Below are 21743 nucleotides of genomic sequence, written 5' to 3' on the forward strand. Positions count from 1 at the left end.
TATGGTCTGATAAAGCAAACATTCAGCCATGGCCATCAAACTAAATCACATGTTTGAACAATGCACATTATCAAAAACACACCATCCCCAATCCCATTGTGAAGCAAGGTGGTGGCAGCATCATGATATGAAGATGCTTCTCTGCAGAAGGCTCTGGAAGGTTTGTGAGGGTAGTGAATAAAACAAGTTCAGTTAAATCCTAGAGAAAGATCTAGTGCGGTGTGCAAAAACACTGCACTTTTGGACATTTGCTTTTCAGCAACACAAAAACCCTAAGCATAAGGCCAAAGCTACACAGGAATGGCTAAAAAACAAAAATAGTTAATGTCCTGGTGTGGGCAGATCAGAATCCAGATCTAAATGCGATTGAGAATTTGTGGCACGGCTTGAAAATTGATCTTCATTCACGATCTACATCCAATCTGAACAAGATAGAACAGTTTTGTAAAAAAGAATGTCGAAAATGGCAATGTCCAGATATGCAAAGCAGATAGAGAGATATAAGAGAGAGACCTGTCCTCACAGGATCAAAGCCAGATAGAGAGATAAGAGAGAGACCTGCCCTCACAGGCTCAAGGCTGTCATGACTGCCAAAGGTGCATCTAATAAATACTGACTTGAAGAGAGTTAATACTTATGAAATCCATTTATTTTGTGTTTATATTTGTAATTAATTTAGACAACAGAGATCTCTTTTCCCTTTGACATTAAAGAGTCTTTTTCTGTTGGTCAATGTCAAAAATGCCAAATTAAATATACTGTGGTTTAATGCTGTGACACAAAAAATATGAAAACATACAAGGGGTTGAAAAATGTTTATAGTGGTTGTACGTGCATCACTTAGTCAAGACTGTACAGGGATCTATTTGAGATAAAATTGTCACTTCAAAGGATCTGCATAGCTTCTGAAATCTGTTTTGTCAAAGGAAGTCTTGGAATACAGCATTAAAACATCAGACTCAGTGCAGAGGTGATATTTTTGGCATTCAGTTATCTGTAAAATGTTACAAGGCCCAAGAGACAAAGTGTCAAAAAAGCTAATTAATGTCTTATATTGATGGTTCCATTTAATTGGTTTGCAACAGTCTTTTTTCAATATATGTAAATTAAGCTTTGGAATACCTGATATAAGAACACAAATACATGTAAACTAGTGCCTATGAGCAATATCAGAATTTGGTATTGAAATAAATTGAGTGTCGGGGTGGAAAAAAAATATAATACTCTATAGGATAAACTGCTTTGTGATGGTACCTTCTGGTATGTAAAATAAACTTTAGTCTAAGCATGGCAGCACAGAATCAAAACATAAAATCAGCTTTCCACAGGATACAAAATAGGAAACAGTATGAATGTGACTTTTTTATTTTTTTTAATGTGCACTGAGCTGCAACTCTACAGTAATGCTTTTTTGATCTTTTTGTAAGCTTTCTGAGCTGATGTGACTGTTAAAAGGAGACACCATATAAACGTAAAACATAATGAATAAAAAAATGATTGATAAAAAAAACAGCATACATTTAAATAAAAAACTCTCAAACTCTGATGTTGTCATGCCTACAGACAACTGTATCTGTCTGACATTTTTGTTGTGCACATCCTGTTGTCAGTCTTTGCTGGTGCCACCTCTCCCCTTCCATGTTCCCCAAGATCTTAATGTACTTCAATTTTATTGCAACCATGGAGGTAAAAATGACAATCTGACATGACAAAGGAATGCACTGTGCAGTGACAAAAAAAGGGACAAGGACAGACAGCATCATAATTTAATAATTAGGACAAAGGGGTTTGTTGCTCCTGCTATAGTGCTCCAACACCACAAAAAATGAAGTACTCGAGTCTTTTCAGACAAATATTAGCACGTGTAATTTAATATTATTCCATTTTCCAATGATAACTTTAGCTGTAATGCAGCTCACATAATCAGAAAAACAGAACCTTAAATAACCCGAACCTTCACCCCGTAACTAATATAACACCCTGCTGGTGGAAGACATTTCAAATATTAATATTAAACAGCAAAGTACAGACAGATCTCTCAAGGAAAGCAACCCTCTGGAAAAAGACAAACTTTAAAATGTACCCAAACTTGTGTTTTTGAGAGAATTCAGTTGACTTTCAAGTACTACGTACATAAGCCTGACCAGAAAATTATTTTTAAAAAAAAATTCTGTACGAAGTCATAGATTTATCAAAAACAAATACAGCCTTTGAAAGGTTAAGATGAAATAATATAAGTAATATGTAAACAGTGTGATTAATAATGCTCAAATAAAACTAATTCAATTGTCAGTTTCATTCACACCAGATGCAGTCGGCCTTTCTTACAATTTCATGGTCTAGTCACAGAATAAAAGTCAGAAAATATCCATGACCAAAACAAGAAGTCTGTCTAAAACGACACACTCATTTTTAAGCTGTACAAGTACTTCAAGTTGAGATTTTTCACAGCATGCTGTGAAATTATATAACATATTTCCCTCAGTGAATCAATCAGCTACATGACTACAAAGTTACATCTGACAGCAAAAATGCCAATGTATCATCACAATGCACTAATTAGTAAAATAAGTAGGTAGGGTTGGTTAGGATCACGGAACTGACTTCCCTTTATCTTCCAGCTCCTTTAACAACTGTACATGTCAAGACAATGACGGGAATTTTCATTTCATAGATGCAGACAATAAATAAAAGCATAGCCAAAACGTGATAATTTTAAACTTTGGAGATTACCCAGTCTTCTGCTTTCAGAAAAACAAAAGCTTCCTTAATCCATTAACTATGAAGCACAGGTTCTTAAAACATTGAATAATTCTTGACTTTGTGCTATTCTTGATCACTTTGATCTTATATGCAAACAAGAAAGGAGGTAGAAGGGCAAAAGAGATAACAACTACAGAAACTATATGGTTACTTCAAGGATTAGCCCACAAAACTTCAGAGGAAAACTCAAGAGGGAAAAATTGTGTTTGATTACAAAGGAATGGAAATGGAGCAGATGCACAAGTGCATTATATGAAGGTTCATAATATGCAAATACTCCATTATCTGAGAATTTCTGTAAAATCAGAGTTTGTTGGTTTTTTTTTTTTTTTTTTTAAAAAACACACTTGACAAATGTGGTCACAACTTTGCCCGTACCTATGCCTGTAAACTCAGGACAAATTAGATAGATGATAGATAGATAGATACTTTATTAATCCCAAGGGGAAATTCACATACTCCAGCAGCAGCATACGGATACAAAAAAACAATATTAAAGAGTAATAAAAATGTAGGTTAAAAACAGACAATAACTTTGAATAATGTTAATGTTTACCCCCCGGGTGGAATTGAAGAGTCGCATAGTTTGGGGGAGGAATGATCTCCTCAGTCTGTTTTACAGCCTGAAGTAATGTACTGTGCCACATGTGCTTTTCCTGCCTTTGTAACATTTTTAGATGTACTAACAAACACTCCTTCCTCTTCAAAAACCCAACAAGCACCACAAATGTAGTGTTTTCTGATTTGTTTTAGCAGGCCCACTAACTGTACTTCTCTACAATTCTGCACTGTCACATTAGATATCCCATCATTACAGTGGCTTGCCTCTAGAATTATGATATAAGGAAAACAAATGACTGCTCAAAGTGAACGTTTTGATTTATAAAATGTACTTTGGTATTAACAAGTACATCAGTTCATTTAGTCAGTATTGTAGAAAAACCACAGGTCCAGCTATAGACACTTGGTTTGAAACTTGACAACATATGCAAAATTTAGTTGTTCTTTCTGTGTATGTATAGTTTTTCCTCCAACATCACAAACATGTACAGGATATATTATCTGCTAATTCTAAAGTATGCCTGCATGAGTAAGTGTGGCATCTTGTTCAAATTTAGCTCTCTTCTTGTACCCAGAGCTTTCTGGATAGGCTTCAGATACTCAAGACACTAAATTAAGCTTCTAGATTAATACAGTATGTTAGGAAACTACAGTTTAGTAAAACTACACAAAAACTGACCTTGCGAAATTATTCATTTAGATTAAGCTAACAAAATGCATGTCTGTACCTTTGTGGGACCTGTAAGTATATTATTTTTTAGAATTATATACTTATTATATTATATTGCACTACATAAAAGGAGAGTATTTGTATTTTAAAAGAAAAAATAGTTTATGAAAATATATCCTAAATCTCATATACAAGTTAGCATTTCAATCTCAATATTTGTCAATACTTTCGCACTGGTTCCTTTTCTTGGCACAGCACATGGAAGCGAGCGCAGAGTTATGGGGCTCATTGTGTATGCAAATGAAGGCCGCCGGCAGAACAGTTACACTAGAATTACGGTGGAATGAGTGAAGAAGGTGAAGTGTTCTGCAAAGGAAAAAGAGAGGGTATTAGGACTTGAGGGTCCTTCAGTTTCATTTACTAACACCTACACTCTCTGATCTTAAGCCCCTCTGATGCTCAATATTATATACTAAAAAAAAAAAACACATTCCAAATTCCATTGGACTAAAATGTCATGTAAAATTCATAATGCATCGCAAGAGGAACAAGATATTGACAACACAGAGTACCTCCTTTGTTGATTAACTTAAATCACTGGATGGGATAAAGATAATGAGCTGTGAAGTGGAAGGACAAAGACTTTGTGAAGCTCAAGTAAGGCATGTTTAACAATAGGGTTTAATTCTGGTTTACAGGAAAGGAGAGAGAGAAACACAAGGTTAGTGGTTTCCTCACGTCCAAAACAAGTAAGTAGAAACTGTCAGTTTAAATACTGACACAGCTCAGTTAACACATCCCACACAACCAAATGGGAGCGGGGTGGACAACTCTACATATACTGTAGGTCCTAAGGTAGTTTTTTTTACCTGTTCTCTGCTGTATAATCTTTACCTTTCTTTTGCTTGGAACCTCACTGCTTCATAAAAGGTTTTTCCTTTAGTTGTTTACATTTCCCATGTCGCCTTATCTCTATCAAGAGAAATGTCATTACAATACATTTATGAGGAGACAACCATTGCTTGAAGTAGACCAATACTCACAACCCCGCAATTGTTTAAGAAGCCTCCAAGATATACAAACTGACTATTACTTTGCTCCACTTCAACCACTACAGAAAACAACCTCCAAAAATTTAAACATTAAATTCATTGCACCGCCCAAATGTGCCGCCTCTAAACAACATTGCTGCTTGTAATAAGCTAAACTACAAAATGATTCAGAGCTTCATCTTTACTGTCTTGACTATGACTAGCGATGAAAGAAAACAAAAACAAGAAGCTTTAACATACAAAACTGAACAACATAAAACAAATGAAAATCATAAACAATAATAGCATTATTAATAATAATAATAATAATAATAATAATAGTAAGAACTCCCAGAATTCCTATTATTCTTAGTGATAACATGTTTGAATTCAAAACAATGCACTTTCCTGTATAACTGTATTTTGCTGTGACCATAAACAAAAGCCAAGAAAAGTCACTAAGAAAAGCAACAATTGATCAATGGCAGGAATATTTTAGCCTTGTGCAACATTTTTCAAGAGTAAGGAGCTCCAGTGATGATAATAGCTCTAGTTAAATAAAAAGAAAAAACTACAAATATTGCATACAAAGTACTGGCTTAGTTACGTAGTACTTCTGATACATCTAATTAACCAACGGCCCTATAATGGGCCCACTGTCTTTAGAAATTTCCCATGAGGAGCCATGTCACACAGACAGTCTAATAACAAAATAGGAAGCAATGCGAGTACTTTGATAGCACATGCAAAAAGATACAATATTTGATTTAAAACAGTTAAAAAGAATGTTTACAGCACAGGACAAAATGATCTGTTGAAGTTTACACAAACCACATAGGAGCGCAGTTTTCCATTTATAATATGCTAAAACTATATTCAAACTGTAGATACCAAGATGTTTGCTAATAAAACAAAATGAAATTAAGAAAAAGCCAAAGATAATGCAATCTGATTATAACTAAACTCACTAAAAACACACATGGAACAAATAAGATAAAGAGAGGTACAGGCAGTGACTCTTCTAGCCCCACTTGTTTTGCCGATAAGCTGTTGTACAGATGTCAGAGATTACTAAATTGTGCTCCTGCAAAAAGACTTCAGAAGTACTGTATTTTAAAATGTGAGTTACTAAACCATCAAAGAATTTGTGCAGAGGCCATAAAAATCCAAAAAATAATTAGACAATTATTACACGTAACAAGGACTTAAAGCAATCACAGAAACTAATTCAAAGGCTACACATTCATTATTATCCCCACTAATTATCCATAATTTTAAAATATACATTCAATTTGAATCACTGAACAGTAAGAGTTTTGTTAGGAAAAGAGTACATCTTTGGACCCTAGGCCAATTTTCTTTCACGCTTGGAAAGCCATAAACTTGCATAAAACTTTAGAGCACTAGTGATGTCAAATGTAAAGAGTTTAGCAAAGTTCTTAGTTGCATTTCCTACATGTACATCTTGGTAACATTTTTGTGTCAAGTAATACAGTGCATGAAATGATAAACCTTTTCCAACTTTGGTAACATAAAAGATGAAAATCCCAGGATCTTCCAACTCCACAAATAAAACATCTGTGCCAGCTACTTAGGAAGAGATGATACAAAAATGACAAGAAATAACTTTATATACTTTCACCTTACAAACAAAATCCTGAGAAAAACGTTGAATTGACAAGTATTCTAAAACTGATTTATGCACATAAAAACAGAAACAAATGAAAACATTATATTGCATGGAAACATTAAAAAAAAAAAAAAAAAAAAACAATTTGCCAAGGGTTCCATGGCCAGGAAGGAATCCACATGTTCCTCCTGTACCTTAATCTCAACCAGGACTCTCCACTCCACCTTAGGCCTTGGAGGTTATGGAGTGCAATTCCCTCAACAGCTAGAACACCCCCTCTGCTCTCTTTTCTTAAATATGGGGACAACCACACAAATCTGCTAGTCCAGAAAAAGTCAACACCTCCCCATCCCTGCTTAACACAATCTTTGTTAACAGTTTTCCAGAATAGCCTTGAGACCATCTAATAGTCTTTCTCTGTGACTTCTCCAAACTCCTTGTATGCTTAATATTTTATTTCTGCAATTACTTTTGCAGCAGACCTCGTGACCTGTTAGTACTTCTCAACCGAGTCAGGAGATCCCAAAGGCAGCATTTCACTGTATTTAATCTTCTTCAGTCTGATAGCTTCCCTCACTTCTGGTATCCCGTGTTGGGGCCTAGGGTTGTTGGCATGAGATGTCCTGACTGCCTTAAGACCACAGCTTTTAGCAACCTATTCCACAATTAAGATTCTGAACAGGGTCCATTCGGACTCAATGTCCCCAACCTCACGCTGCACATGTGAGGTTTTCTTAGTTACAAGAGGAAAACTGTAGCATCATTACTGATCCTAACTAAGTTCTCAGACTACACAATATTTCTCCTGAAACAAAATCTTTATGCTTCCCTACTTCTGAAAAGACATCTGTAGTCTGAAACACAGTTTTGTTTATTGGCAATATCTAAGAAGGACACACATTATCTCTGCACTATGTTAAAAATGTTTAGGCGCCTTCAAAGGAAATATGGCTTTACGACTGCACAAGAATGTTCTTAAAAACAATCTTTAATATTGTGCTTTGAAAAGCAAAAATTATTTCACTTGTGCAAAAGTACAGATGTGAAATGTTATTTTTTTTACAGTGAATAAGAAAAGAAGCAGCATTGCACAGGGTCACACAATGTGTTAGCAATTGTTGATCCTGAACCTGTAGCTTTGTTTTTTGAAGTTGAACACCAAAATTCAGGTTGCAAACAAACCAACTTGTGATTAAAAAACAATCACACAAATCATGCTACTGTTATTTATATACATCTCAGCACTCTTTAAACGGTTGTTGTGCATTTGCTATTACAAAGGTAGAATTATCCTAGACATGCTTGAATTAAACCACCTTTGCACAGATTCATAAAAAGGAAAACTGGACAATACTAATGTCTACATGTGATAATCAACAACAATAAAAAAATTTAGACAACTCAAGAGGGAATAAGTTCAGTAAATATTTGTGTCATCCACACATTAAATTATTACTGGAGTGAACACCAGTAGGGCTAACTGAAGATATTTTGAGAAAATAAGTAGGCAGTGTGGTCTAGAGGAATGAAACCAAAAAACCACAGCTTTAAGTCACACAATTCTCTCAGCTTCCTTGCCAGAGGAAGTCATTTAACTTAACATTTAACTTGACACAGCAAGGGTTCTGTGATTGCATCTATGTAAATCAATATGCTATACACAGTAAATGCCCACTGAAAGGAAATTCATGAACACGTAATATAAAATAAAAACAGTACATTGTAAAAGGTGCTACTTAAAACATAAATGCCTTTAAAAAGTAGAAGCCCTTAGGATTACACATTGAAATGTAAACTAAGTGTGCTGCTGCAGTGAAAGGTTACACAGTGTGGAACCTATCCTACTGGGTGTCATTTGAGAACATAAAAACAACAAAAGAAACCTTTCTGGTGAGAACAAGCCATTTAGCCCAAAACAGATTGTCAACTCCTATTCATTCAACTTTTCCAAAATTATGCCAAGTAGGGATGTAAAGTTTCTAAAGTGCTGCTTTCAACCAGACTACTAGATAAATAGTTCACTGTGTCTAGTTTTCTGTGCAATGAAGTACTTAAACTTTCATGTGAAATGTGACCTACACCAGCTATCGTCTGTGCTACTGTATTCTTGACGACCTCAAAGCAACATCTGGCATTCAATTGACTTAATGCTTAGTAAGTCTTCACTAGGCTCTCTCTAGCAATATTAGTGTATGTACTTTTTATAAGGAATATTTTCTAGTAAAAGACTCCAAATTTTATTTTAAAAGAACACTCCACCCAAAAAAGATTTTTATATGTTTCTTACCCAGTGTAGTTTGTAGTGATGGCGGAGGAAAATTTTTATTTCAGTAGGACTGAGATTAAAAAAAATAGTTTATGATACATTACAAGCCAATGGTGATCAAAGCTGCACAATAACAAACAGTATGAAAAACATTAATGGGAAAAAAGAAAAACAAATCTCACCTACTCATGTCAGTTATCCAGCTGTATGCTCAAAATGTGGAAAACATTTTTTGCTAAAATATTGTTAAATAGATATTTCTGGAAAAATGTGAGCACATCATAAACAGGAAGGTTAAGTACCACAGGGCCAAATTTTGGAATTGAAGATAAGACTCTCCCACTCATTCAGTGGTCATGAGTCTTATCTTCAATTCAAAAACTAAATCCCATATAGGTTTAATTACCCGTTTATGATGTGCACTGATTATTTTGAAATAATTTATTTAACAATATTTTAATAAGTATGTGAGGTTTTGCACATTATGAAAATACGACTGGACAACTGACATGTTGATTATGCAATATAATTAGATTTTCTTTTCTTTCTTGGACTTTTCACATTATTTGCCATTGTACAGCATTAGTCACCATTGACTTCTATTATATCATACATTTTGTCTTTGAATCACTGTTCTGCATGAAAACATGGGATTAAACATTTTTCTTGGCCATCGCTACAAACTACATGGGGTAAGAAATATAAAAAAAAATACTTTTGGGTGGAGTATTTATTTAAGTCAAGTATTTTTATTTCAGAATTGTAAAACATTATATATTTACATTATTGTTCATTTGCCTCATATCTGTCCAAATCTGTGGTCAATAGGTCTTGTTAGGAGTTCATTGCTGGGATTTATTGCTATCTGCAAATGCATTAAACTTATTTGTTATAGTTTTTTTTTACATTTTTTTTATATGGTTTGTACAAAGTAAAAAAGAAACAACAGTGGTTGTTAAAACAATCCTTGTGAGACTCCTGTTAACTTCACCTAACTCAGGAAAATGCATGCCAAAAAAAAACTTGTTTTCACTTTTAAGCCACTTCTGCACCCATCTGCACACCATGTCCTGAATCATTTTCAGTTGTAGTTTAATGACAGGCCTTTCAGGTTTTTTGAGCTTTTCTAATATAACAGTAAATGATTACATATGCTTGAATGCCATTAAATATTTGTACTGCTTTATCACAAAACTCTAACATGAAAGTAAAAGCAGAATCTTGTCAGTTGAAGCCTGTAATGACTGCCTGCTAACACACTTATATTGGATACCATTTTTTCAATTTTGTCTTTTGTTACTATTCTCATTATTTATCTATGAATCGAAATGGTCTTCAATTACAAGGTCAAGGAAAGCACCATTCCATCCATCCAATCATTATTTTAACTTTCTTATCCAGAGTACAGTCATGAGGTAGCTGGGGCCTATCCCAGCAAGCATCAGACGCAACACTGGAACAATCCTCGGACAGGACAGAACCCAATCCATGGTAAACACTCAAACTCTCTCTCTCTCACACACACACACAAGGCATCATTTTATATAAAAGAAATACAAGTAATTCTTGTTTACAGTAATCTTTACAAAATTTGTGTTAAGTGTCAATAGGCATAATCATCAGCTGCTCTGATAGTTGTAAAGATAAATAAATCATTGAAAAGACAATACTTTAACCTTATTCTCCAAAACATTAAGCATACACCAATATTTTATGCAACAACTGGCATGCTTTGCACACCATTACACTTACGGGTCCTACCAATTCCTTATTCATACCTGTATATTCAATACTACCGTCCAGCCACACCACATGCTACCCCTTCTCCTTGGCTATACCTGTACTACCCAAATGCTGAAAGACCTTCAAAGGGTTGACTTCTTCATTACTGACACTATTCTGTCCAGCAGCTTTTTGATATTTTTAAATCCACTTTTAACTTCTACTCTCATTATGTATATCCTTCAGTGCCTTAACAGCCGTGACTCCTGTTAGTATTTTGCTTTAATTCTTTGGTATTAAAATATCCTGTACTGTATTCTATTAAATCTTTTGTCAAAGCCCACTTCCTCTTTATGTTTATCATCATTTCAATTCCCTGATCCGAACTTGCATTCTTTTGAAACTTTAAAACAGTCTAAGTTATTTGATTAGACTTCATGGTTTACAAAGTTCCACTATTTTTACATGAAGGGGGCATCACTGTCCTGCTCCACTGACAGACTGAGGAGATCATTCCTCCCCCACACTATGAGACTCTTCAATTCCACCCGGGGGGTAAACGTTAACATTATACAAAGTTATTGTCTGTTATACCTGCATTTTTATCACTCTTTAATTTAATATTGTTTTTTTATCAGTATGCTGCTGCTGGAGTATGTGAATTTCCCCTTGGGATTAATAAAGTATCTATCTATCATCCTCAAAATGTCTTCTCTCTTTTCCATTAAGACAACTTATTTATTTTGTTATATTTTAGTTGTATTCTCTCCTTTGCTGAATTCGTCAATTCTAGTAAACATTCATTCCTAGCTTTCACCCTTTGGACATCCATCCATCCATCCATTTTCCAACCCGCTGAATCCAAACACAGGGTCACGGGGGTCTGCTGGAGCCTGTCTCAGTAAGGGCTTTACATTTTTGCCATCTTCAGTTTGCAATTCAATCAAGCATTGGCCGAGATAAATCCTTATACTTCTGGACCAAGACACATTTACTTCTTATAAAGAATGATGGAAGAACTGATAGATTTGGGTTTAAAGATTTCTCCTCAAACTTTGGACGTCTGCCACAGTTACAACTTTAAAACATAAGCAGGGTGTTTTACGCAGTCCACATCTAGGTCTATTTTGTCATATTTGTATTATTATGCATGAACAGTGCTCACCACATTTTACCAACAACTAAACGCATACTGTAGAAGCAACTGCAAACTGCTTTACCAAATGTCACAAATCAAATTTAAAAAAATAATTTGTAGGTGATGGGATACCTTATAAAGGAAAATCTTATGTAACTACCCCATTACATCCCTGGCTGCTGCCACCTGTTTATTTGTCTAAGATAGGTCACTGCTTCTCTATAATGTAACTAAACACTTTCATATTATCTTCGCCATATTGCATTGGGCAGCTTCAATTTTACCAGTCATGTGGGAATGTTATTTCTTACGGTCAAGTCATAAAACCTGATACCTTTATACTCAAGCTTTACGTTAATGAGAAATTGTTTTGTACACCTCATATCTCTGTTAGGTTCAGTTAATCTGGTCTGATCTTAAATACCTTCTGAAAGTTTATACAGAAAACAAACTAACAAGAATAACTGTTAAGTACATTACATATTCACTTACTAATATTAACCTGTCTATTATAAAAAGAAATCCTGTCCTGGAAAGCAAAAAGCAAGTCTACGATACATGACCTTCTCGGAAGACATTTTAAAGACCCACGAGACCAAAGACACGCCCTACTTACAATGTATCAAATAGGACAATAGGCAGCAAAACATTCAGTCTTGTGAAGGATTTGAGCACACACAGATCCAGAGCTCTCAACGCATAAAAAGCGTATAAGGACAATACGTTATAAATTAAATATCGACATCTAAGCTAGGAATAAAGTAGCACGGAGAAAAGAGACTCAAATGCGTTGGACAGAAAAAAAAGCAAAAAAGAATAATCGAGGTGCAAATTCAGAAAATAAGGAAAGTAATTATCAGCCCGGAACAAGTGGAATTGAAAAAAATGCACGTCCAATCCGGCTCAGAATTAAAAGACAATGAGTAAAAGAAAGTAGAACTTCATAAAGACGTTTACAAACATTGGCGCTAAACACATGCAGAGCAGGTTAGAGACTATGAAACCAGTGAAATTAGAAAGGCTCAAAAACGGCACTGTACACATGTGGAGAAAGTTAAAGGATATGAAAGTAGGAAAATCAGAAAATATAAAAAAAGAAAGCAAAGATCGCAGTAGCGCAAACAAACTGCTTCATTTAACTATGCACCAGTCTAACTTTGGTTTTGCACAATAATTACTACACTATTGCACCTTAACACTTAATTCTACTTTATTCACATAATTTTACTTATTTATTATGTTCTACTACACTGTTATCTTTCGATCTATGACTTTTTGTTAATCTAACTGATATTCTTCTAACTTTGCACAGTTTTTGATAAGCAGATCAGGATGCATTTCACTGCATGTTGTCTTGTATAACTATGCATGTGACAAATAAAGAATCTTGAGAATTTTCAAAAAAAGAATTTACCGTAAATGCATTTATTGGTTACTTTGTTCATATATATATATATATATATATATATATATATATATATATATATATATATATATATTTATCTGTCTGCTTATTTAAAAAGCTAAATTTACCCCAGGAGTCAAAAACGTTCTGTCTAGCCCTTGTACAAAAACCTAGACAAAAGCTGGGGTATCACCTTGGTAACCCCATGTATTTTTGGAACTGGGAGAGGAAAATAGCACGACTTTACAGACAGGAGTCCAATGCAGAACTCTACTTACTTTTTTACTTTGTAAAAAAAAAATTATTAACTGCTGATGATAGATAGTTTTGTCTCTGCTGAAATTCCAAACAGAGAAACCTATCCTGACCTCATTAACCCCTTCACCGCCCTCTGCCGGATATATCCGGCACCGCTGTTTTAATGCTAACGCCATACTGCCGGAATTATCCGGCACATTTGCCTGTGGTTATATGAATGCCTGGCAAGTAGTATAACTGACGGTTTGGCGTGGGTATTATTACTACGTTGTATTTCAACAAGTCTGTGGTTGTTTTGGCCGGTCATGTGACGTGATTCGCATGTAACAGCTGTGAATATGGCGAAACGTAAACTGACTTCAAGTGAGGCTTTGCAGGCGATTTTGGACAGTTCTGATCATGATTGTAGCAGTTCTGAAGAAGATTTTAGTGACAGTGATGAGCAGCAACGTGCGCTGCATGATATTGTGAATGAAGACGCATCGGATGACGGCGCTGAGTGGGTGTATCCCCAGCATCTCAGCTGGGCTGCTGCCCGAGGTGAACTACCTTTTCTGCATTCGTTTGAGGGAACGTGTGGCTTTATTGTTGATGTAAACAATTACACTGCTGAGCAGTTTTATGAGCTGTTTGTGTCACCTGATTTGATTAGACATTTTGTTCATCAGACAAATCTGTATGCAGCACAGTTTATTGAGAAAAATCCCAATTTACCTCCACATTCCCGTGTTCGTGCTTGGTTTGACACTGATGAAAACGAAATGAAAAAATTCATTGGGATTTTGATGTTGATGGGAATAATCAGAAAACCAGATATTGAGATGTACTGGTCTACAGATCCTATGTATGCAACACCTATTTTTGCAGCTGTCATGACACGTAACCGATTCTCTTTGCTGCTGAAATTCTTTCATTTGAATGACAACAGAAACGAGCCAGATAAGAAAGATCCAAACCGCGACCGCTTGTTCAAGCTACGTCCTTTGATTGATCATTTATTTGAAGCATTTCAGTTGCCCTACATGCCAGGACCGTCAGTTGCAGTTGATGAAAGTTTATTGTCGTGGAAGGGCCGCTTACAGTTTCGACAGTATCTACCATTGAAAAGGGCACGGTTTGGTATCAAGATGTTTTGCTTAGCTGAGAATTCAGGTTACATTTATAGATTTCGTGTATACACTGGCAACTTGCACAACATTTAGTGGTCAATACTGCTTGAATAAATGTAAAAAATGTAAAAAAAATGTAAAAAAGTAAAAAAACAAAAATTGTTCAGATTTCGCCTGGCTTGGGGAATATTTAGGGAGTTGGCGGTTAAAGGGTTAAAAAGATTCAGCATATTGGGACTCGCAAGATTACAAATATTGTTGTTACAGAAGTTCTGAAATAAAAGTGAAACTAATGAAATAGCAACAATTCAAAGAAAAAAAAATCTTAAAAGTGTGTATCCGGAAAACCAAACATGGGGGTTGGCAAGCGAAGCGAGCAGGGGGCGAAGCCCCCTAGTTAGTAATAAAGAATCTGCACAACTTATTTCACAATTTCAGTCTTTGCTTCCACTTTACAGGACAAGTTGGAGCAGCTGTCAACCCTGACTACTACAGTTGCCGATTTTGTCACCCGAGAATTTCTTATCACACAGCTAGAAATTACAGGAATGTCAGTTTAGATGACGGTGTGACGACTTTCCAGCAAAGTTTCACTTAAGTATTACAAGTTTGCTCCTATTTCCGACAGCCAATAACATGCTGACTGATGGAGGTAGTGTCCACGTGAAGGTTTTAAGAGATCTGGAAAGTTCAGCCACAATCTTGGCACATTTTATTTCTCTCATAGCACATAAAACATGAGGGTTGAAGACAGAGGAGTCTCTCTTCTGTTTGTCAGGACCAAACGCCTACATTCCTCATTGCTCAGTTACATTTATGCACTGTACTTTTATAAGAGTGCTCACTAGTTGTCAACTTTCTCAAACACGAAAGTCCACCCCTACAACTCAAGATAAAATCCAACCTGTCTTAATGTCGGAACAGGTCTCAGACTGGCTGGACTGAATCACTGCTTATGTCACAATACAGGACTAGATTTCCAGAAGCACGCTGTGACTCCTCTGATTCAGTAAGTTTATTTACAGTAAATTAAGTCTGTGGCAGAAAAATCACTGGAAAACTTGTTTAATATGACATGGCCATAACTTGTATTTTGTTGTTATTGTAAGCTGTAGCTACCCAGCCATAAAAAAAAATTTACATGAGTTAACTCTGAGAAAGCTAATATCCAAACATTACATGTAAGTAGAGCTATTGATTTAGTGCAAGTATATTTACTGTTGCTACTGAAATATTAAATAAAAATAATTAATTAGTTAGCCTATACTGAAAAATCAAATAACTTACTGTTTTATTTAACAGGAAAAAAACACATTGAAGTATATAAAAGCAAATCTGAATGCCTTGCTTACCCTTTGTAAACAGACTATACATTGTCCAGTCCCAACACAAACATAAAAGTTGGAAACGTAATCCTCCACTGTACTACAATGTGTAAGGTATAAACATCTGAAAAAGTTCATGCAATTCAAGGAAATTAAATTAATTGTTCCTACTAACACAGGAAACGGACTCTAAAAATTTGGTTAAGCGTGATGTCAGAACATCTTGTACAAAACACTGCACAACTTGCTTTTACGCACAGCATTAACAATCCTGGTAACAATTGAGTAGAACCCAATGTATCTAGTGTCACTGTGCTGATACATTCACAGTCTTCATAAAAATCACAGGACAGTCTGGTATCTTTAAAGTTATGTTTATGTATTGATTTAGTTTTTAATGGATTAGATTGGAACTTTGAGAACTATTATTAAGTGTGTCAGTTGCTTGTGTTGAGTGTGAACTGTGTCAAACTGATGATGAGCTCTCTTCTACAAATCAAATCTACCTACAATACAAATAAATTAACCTGACCTGACCTAAATTGCCATTTAGCAAAAAGAAAAAACAAAAATGGCCAGCATCTCCAATAAGGCACACATTATACCTGTTTTCTGATACAAGATAAGATTATTTAAAAAAAAAAAGAAAAGAAAAATCACATGCTATCAAGCTCTTTTTTTTTTTTTTTTTACTTTCTGGGAGTTCTGAATTCAGATACTTCAAAAAGGTATCACTTTCATAGAAGAGTGATTTTTCAGATATCTCAAATGCTCATTTCATTGGAGCTCAAACGTCTGCCATATACTTAAGTATTTTGTAAAGAAATCTCAGACTGACCTACTGTTTGTCAGTTCCTCTACCTCTACTGCATGTTTCAATTCTGTATCCTGGCAATGTTTTACAGCAAATATTACCATATAAGTGGAAATTAACACATCCTGGTATTAACAATAGCATTCTTAAATTGTGTTCAAAAAAGTTGTAGTAGCGTATTGCCATGTGTATGACATACAGTGAAATTCTCACTTACATGTACAACTGCTTGTATGACAACCACACACAACACGTTACCATACCTCCATGCACTATGTTTAATATAAAGTAAAACCTGGCTCTATATTTTTAAACTGGTTGGGATGCATGCCAGCAGGCACTATGGAACTCCAAAGAGTAGCTGGAGAAATAAAGCAAAACTCATCTGAAAAGGGTTCATACTTTTTTTTTGTTCTTTATTTCACCTTATACAATTTCTTGTATTAGGAATTTGTTAGTTTTCGCATAACCCTTGGGGTCAGAGTGCAGGGTCAGCCATTGTACAGTGCCTCTGGAGCAATTGAAGGTTAAGGGCCTTGCTCAAGGGCCCAGCAGAGTAGGATCTCTTTTTGGCAGTGACGGGGATTCGAACCGGCAACCTTTGGGATACCAGCGCAGATCCTCAGCTTCTGAGCCACCACTCCGCTCTGTACTTAGGAGAGGAGGAGAATGCCTATTGATATGCTTATGGTTTGAGAAAATCTAATCTGCAAATTCATTTTCCTGATGTTATAAAAGTCAATCTTAAGATAGCCTTGACAGAGATAGTGTATCATTAATACCCCACTCTCATCTGTAAAGTAGTCTTCTTTGTTAACAAAGATCCCTGTTATTCTTACCAACCAAACAGCAAAGTTTGATTTTTACTACGCAACCCTCCCTCCCCCTTCAATGTGTTATCAACAATAAAATGGTCAATTGCAACAAAAGTGTTAAAACTGTTTGAATTTTTCTACATAGCTCTGACATGCCTCTGTGAGTATGGCACAATTTATATGCGCAGTGGTTCTGTTACTATGTTTAAAAATAACAGCAACAGGTTGTTGTAACTGCACAATGTTGATTCTAGCCCATATTTTACTACAAACTACTAAAACAGACACACTACCTATGGTATCATGCAACTGTGCTCCCTAACGCATGTGTGCAGGTGGTTCTAGCCATCATATATTATTTTCTGCCTAAGAGAACATAACCACAGTGATGGGGCAGTCATAGGACATCACTTGGCTGAATATGGTGGACTCGAGGCAACTTCCTTATCCGTTTCTTTGGGTATTAGCAATAATGTGGCTTTTTTGATTTCATCCAGCTGAAAAGCTCATGCTCTATGCATTTTATATTAAAATAAATCTGGCACCTCTTGCAAAAATCCTTATCCCTACAATCAGATGTTGGCTAGTTTACATATATAAGCTCAGGCTGCTTAGAGCACTTGAAACCATACACCCTGTACTGTGATGGATACAATTTTATACGTAAATAGCAATCAGTTGACCATTGAAAATGGCTTCAAACAGAAATTTTAAAAAATTGATTTAAAGAAAACAAAGCTACTTATACTATGGGTATGTCCAACTTCATAGGAGTTTATATTACTGGATAATTTAAACTGAAGAAGCCGCAAACTAATCCTCCATTAATCCTCACAGAATTCAAAATTGTGCATTTAATTTACTGACTTTAGGCATGATGTACAAAATTTTGAGTAGATGGATGGATCAAAATAGTAAAGGAACAATATGATAAGAGATAGAACAAGAGAGATGGTCTGCAATGCAAAGATGTCTCCTGACAAGTGGTACTACAAAAGTAAAGAAAACAAATCTGAAACGTATTTTGGGTGATCATCCTGAACAGCATGTGCATGTTTGGTTTCAGCATTAACTGAAAAACATTACATCACTAGGGGAAGTCCACAGAAGACCCATTCAATTCACCAAGCATGAACCATGAGCAAGAAACAAATAAATTCAACATATTCTAACCAAACCTAGATTATTAAGATATATTACAAATATTTAAATAATGCCATCAGTAACTTTAAAATATGTTCTTCAACAATAATGCAAAGGCACATATGGAAACCTGTGAAAGGTATAGTCCATCCACGTACTACAAACAAAATCTTCACAATGAACTGATACTCGAGATTATTTTAATTGAAAGATTTGTCAAGTAGTCAGTCGGAATTTACAGTTTCAGGTATAATCGTGAAAGTTATGTTTCTGCATTTTCTGTTTCATAGACAAACTTTTTCGCATGTGTCACCGAGACCGATGACCCTTCCGACTTCGCCAACCAGAGCTGTCATAAAGCGCTGTGCAGATGACGCGGCAAAGCAGACGACGCGAAATACTGAACCTCTCCTTCCACACTGCCTTGTGAGATCCCCAGTTTACACTTACCCGACAATGCCAGATGCTGATCTGGGAGCACGACAGAACTGCGAAGAGAAGTCTCTGCGAGTCCGGCTGGATGTGAAAGGGCTTCTCTTGACTTCTCAGAGGACACAGGAGCCTCCTGGGCCAGCCAGACAGAAAATACATGGCTTAATCTCCAGTGGGATCCCCGTTAGCGACACACTACCTCTTGGGGTCCCCTTTCGATTGGTGTATATTTAGTTTTGCTTTCGGGAATCCGGTCCCTCGTAAAAAAGAAAAATACGCTTCTCACGACTAAGCACTGCCGCCGCGCCGTCTCCTCCTCCTCTTGAGACGGTACCCCTAGTCGGCAGCAGCAGACTCCCAACTCAGCACACAATCACATCCCCGTACAATGCCACCCACTCGACTGCCGTTGTTGTCTTCGCCTTTGCCTCCTCCTTAGTGTTGTTGCACTGCACCGTCTCGTATCTGTGATTGTTATGAAAGAATAATCCGAGCCCTTCCAGCTGCGCTCTCACAGCCGCCATCTTCAGCCGTTCCGGCGAGCTCTACTGTGATTGGTCAATGCGGTCTAACAGCCCACCCTCTCATTGGTGACGTCATGGGTGCCACGGTGCGAGACATAGCTCCGCCCCACTGTTACAAATTTGAGGTGTCGAAGCAGCGCCAAAGAAAGCAAGGACTGAGCGCCCTCTCCAGTTTACTAAAAAAATCGCTACTAATCGCCTGATGTTGCTAGGTGTTGTTAGGTCCATCGCACTCACTGTAAAACCCGCTAAATATCACTACGATCACATTACTAAATTGTAGGTAACATTTAGAAAATAAGGGAAATAGTGAATAATTAAGACACTCTTCAACATCATCCCATCAAACCAATAATTTAATTGCCGTTTTAAAAACTAAATATAATTGTATGGACGATAATGTATGCGTTTCCTTCAAGTAGTCCAAATCGTGTGTCTTAAATGATCTGACGTAAGTATAGCACTGATTCAAGTGGTGTTCTCCAGCTCCCCGTGGATTCCCTGGAGCTCTGTAGTGAAACTATGTTAAGTACTGCGCAAAATTTACTAAAATCATTTTAAGATAAACATTATCAGTCATAATAGGGTAGATCGTCGTGAGATCTGGATGTTGACGTTCTCAGGAGTGGGGCCGTAATATCACTGATTGTACCAGAGGAAGATGTTGGACAGTATGTTACGAACGTGTTCGACATGGGCAGTCGCATTACCGAAACAAAAAACTGTGCTGCTTTTAGAATATTCTAAGATCGGGTAATCAATAAAATTGCACCGTGCACAGAATGATCAAAGGCATATCTATCTATCTATCTATCTATCTATCTATCTATCTATCTATCTATCTATCTATCTATCTATCTATCTATCTATCGTGCCTTTGCAGCTATCATATTATAGTACAGTACTAGCCTTTGCAGCTATCATATAATGTCTTTCATAGCAATTGAAATATCAGTCAGTGTTCTTCCCCCTCTCCAATAGCTCTTCTCGGTGTGCTTTTCCTACCACTAAAGATAACCTTCACATAGAAGGTCCGTCTCGGTTTATAGTCTGGGCAGGCGGTCGCCCACGTGTCTTCTGCTCGGATACATTATAAATGTAGTATCCCTGAGCTCAGATGCGCACTGTTGGGCTGGAGGAGACCACAGCTCTGTATTGCAAAGGTTTGGTAAGGGCAAATTGTGCAGTGTTACAATGAATAGTACGGCCGAGAGGAACTGTATTACAATAGCTTACAACATAAGAATATGACATGTTTGACAAACGAGAGAATATCATTCAGTCCGTCAAGCGTGGATGGTTAAAGAATAGCTACGTTCTTCCAAAATGTTGCACAGATCATTTTAACATTGTCATGGTTTCCGACACAACTACAATACATGACTTAGAAGTTTGTTCCAGAGTCACACTTTTTATGTATTTATAGATGCTTCCTAGTTTCAGCTCACAATATCTAAACTAAAACATTTCACCTGCTTGACACAAGAATATTGCAAATTGCTTTTTCATTTAAGCAGTTTTTGTCATTATTCATTGTCATCAGATGTGTTCACCGTGCGGCCTGTTTTATAAAATAAATAATTGATTTATTCAGATGACAATGCACCAGGTGATGTTACTGTGATTGGTGGGGCTTCTTGGTTTTGAATGTTCACCCTGTGTTTAAATGTTCTTTTTCCTAGGACTTAAAGTCACATGGCTGTCCTTTCCAAACCAAGAATGAAGTGCACTTATGCATGAGTGATCCCTATGGTCATGGTGTGTTTTGTTCAATTTAGACTCCTGCCTTATGGCAGTTCCACTTGTGTCCAGAGTGCCATTGGCTCACTGAATTTTTCAAGAGAAAGTAGGTGCAAAAGAATAAAAAAAAAATGTAAAATTTGATTATGCCAAATATAATATATTAAATATAAACAGTATGTATATACTGTATATGTATATTGTGACGGATGGGGATGCCATCGAAGCTGAAACCCTGAACCCAACCAATATAAATACAGTCATGGGTCAAAATGTAGTTTTACATTATAAAAATTCCTCACAAAGGTTTATTCAAGATTGCACAAACACGATTAAAAACAACATTCTTCCTTCCAGTGAGTGTTGCCTTCCTTCCTCCTAACTCTGACTCAACACC

At 36.2% G+C, this 21743-nt stretch overlaps 1 protein-coding gene across 1 annotated transcript in view; it reads right to left on the minus strand.

The window, feature by feature from the left end:
- ric1 (RIC1 homolog, RAB6A GEF complex partner 1) overlaps window positions 1-19616 on the minus strand; it is a 186163-nt gene extending 166547 nt beyond the window's left edge. The window contains exon 1 of the mRNA XM_028804950.2: window positions 19101-19616. Coding sequence (XP_028660783.2) covers window positions 19101-19241 — 141 coding nt within the window. The 5' untranslated portion in view covers window positions 19242-19616. The remainder of the gene's footprint in view (window positions 1-19100) is intronic.
- Window positions 19617-21743: the final 2127 nt, after the last annotated feature.

Source organism: Erpetoichthys calabaricus, chromosome 7, assembly GCF_900747795.2.
Source record: "Erpetoichthys calabaricus chromosome 7, fErpCal1.3, whole genome shotgun sequence".
Lineage (NCBI taxonomy): Eukaryota > Metazoa > Chordata > Cladistia > Polypteriformes > Polypteridae > Erpetoichthys > Erpetoichthys calabaricus.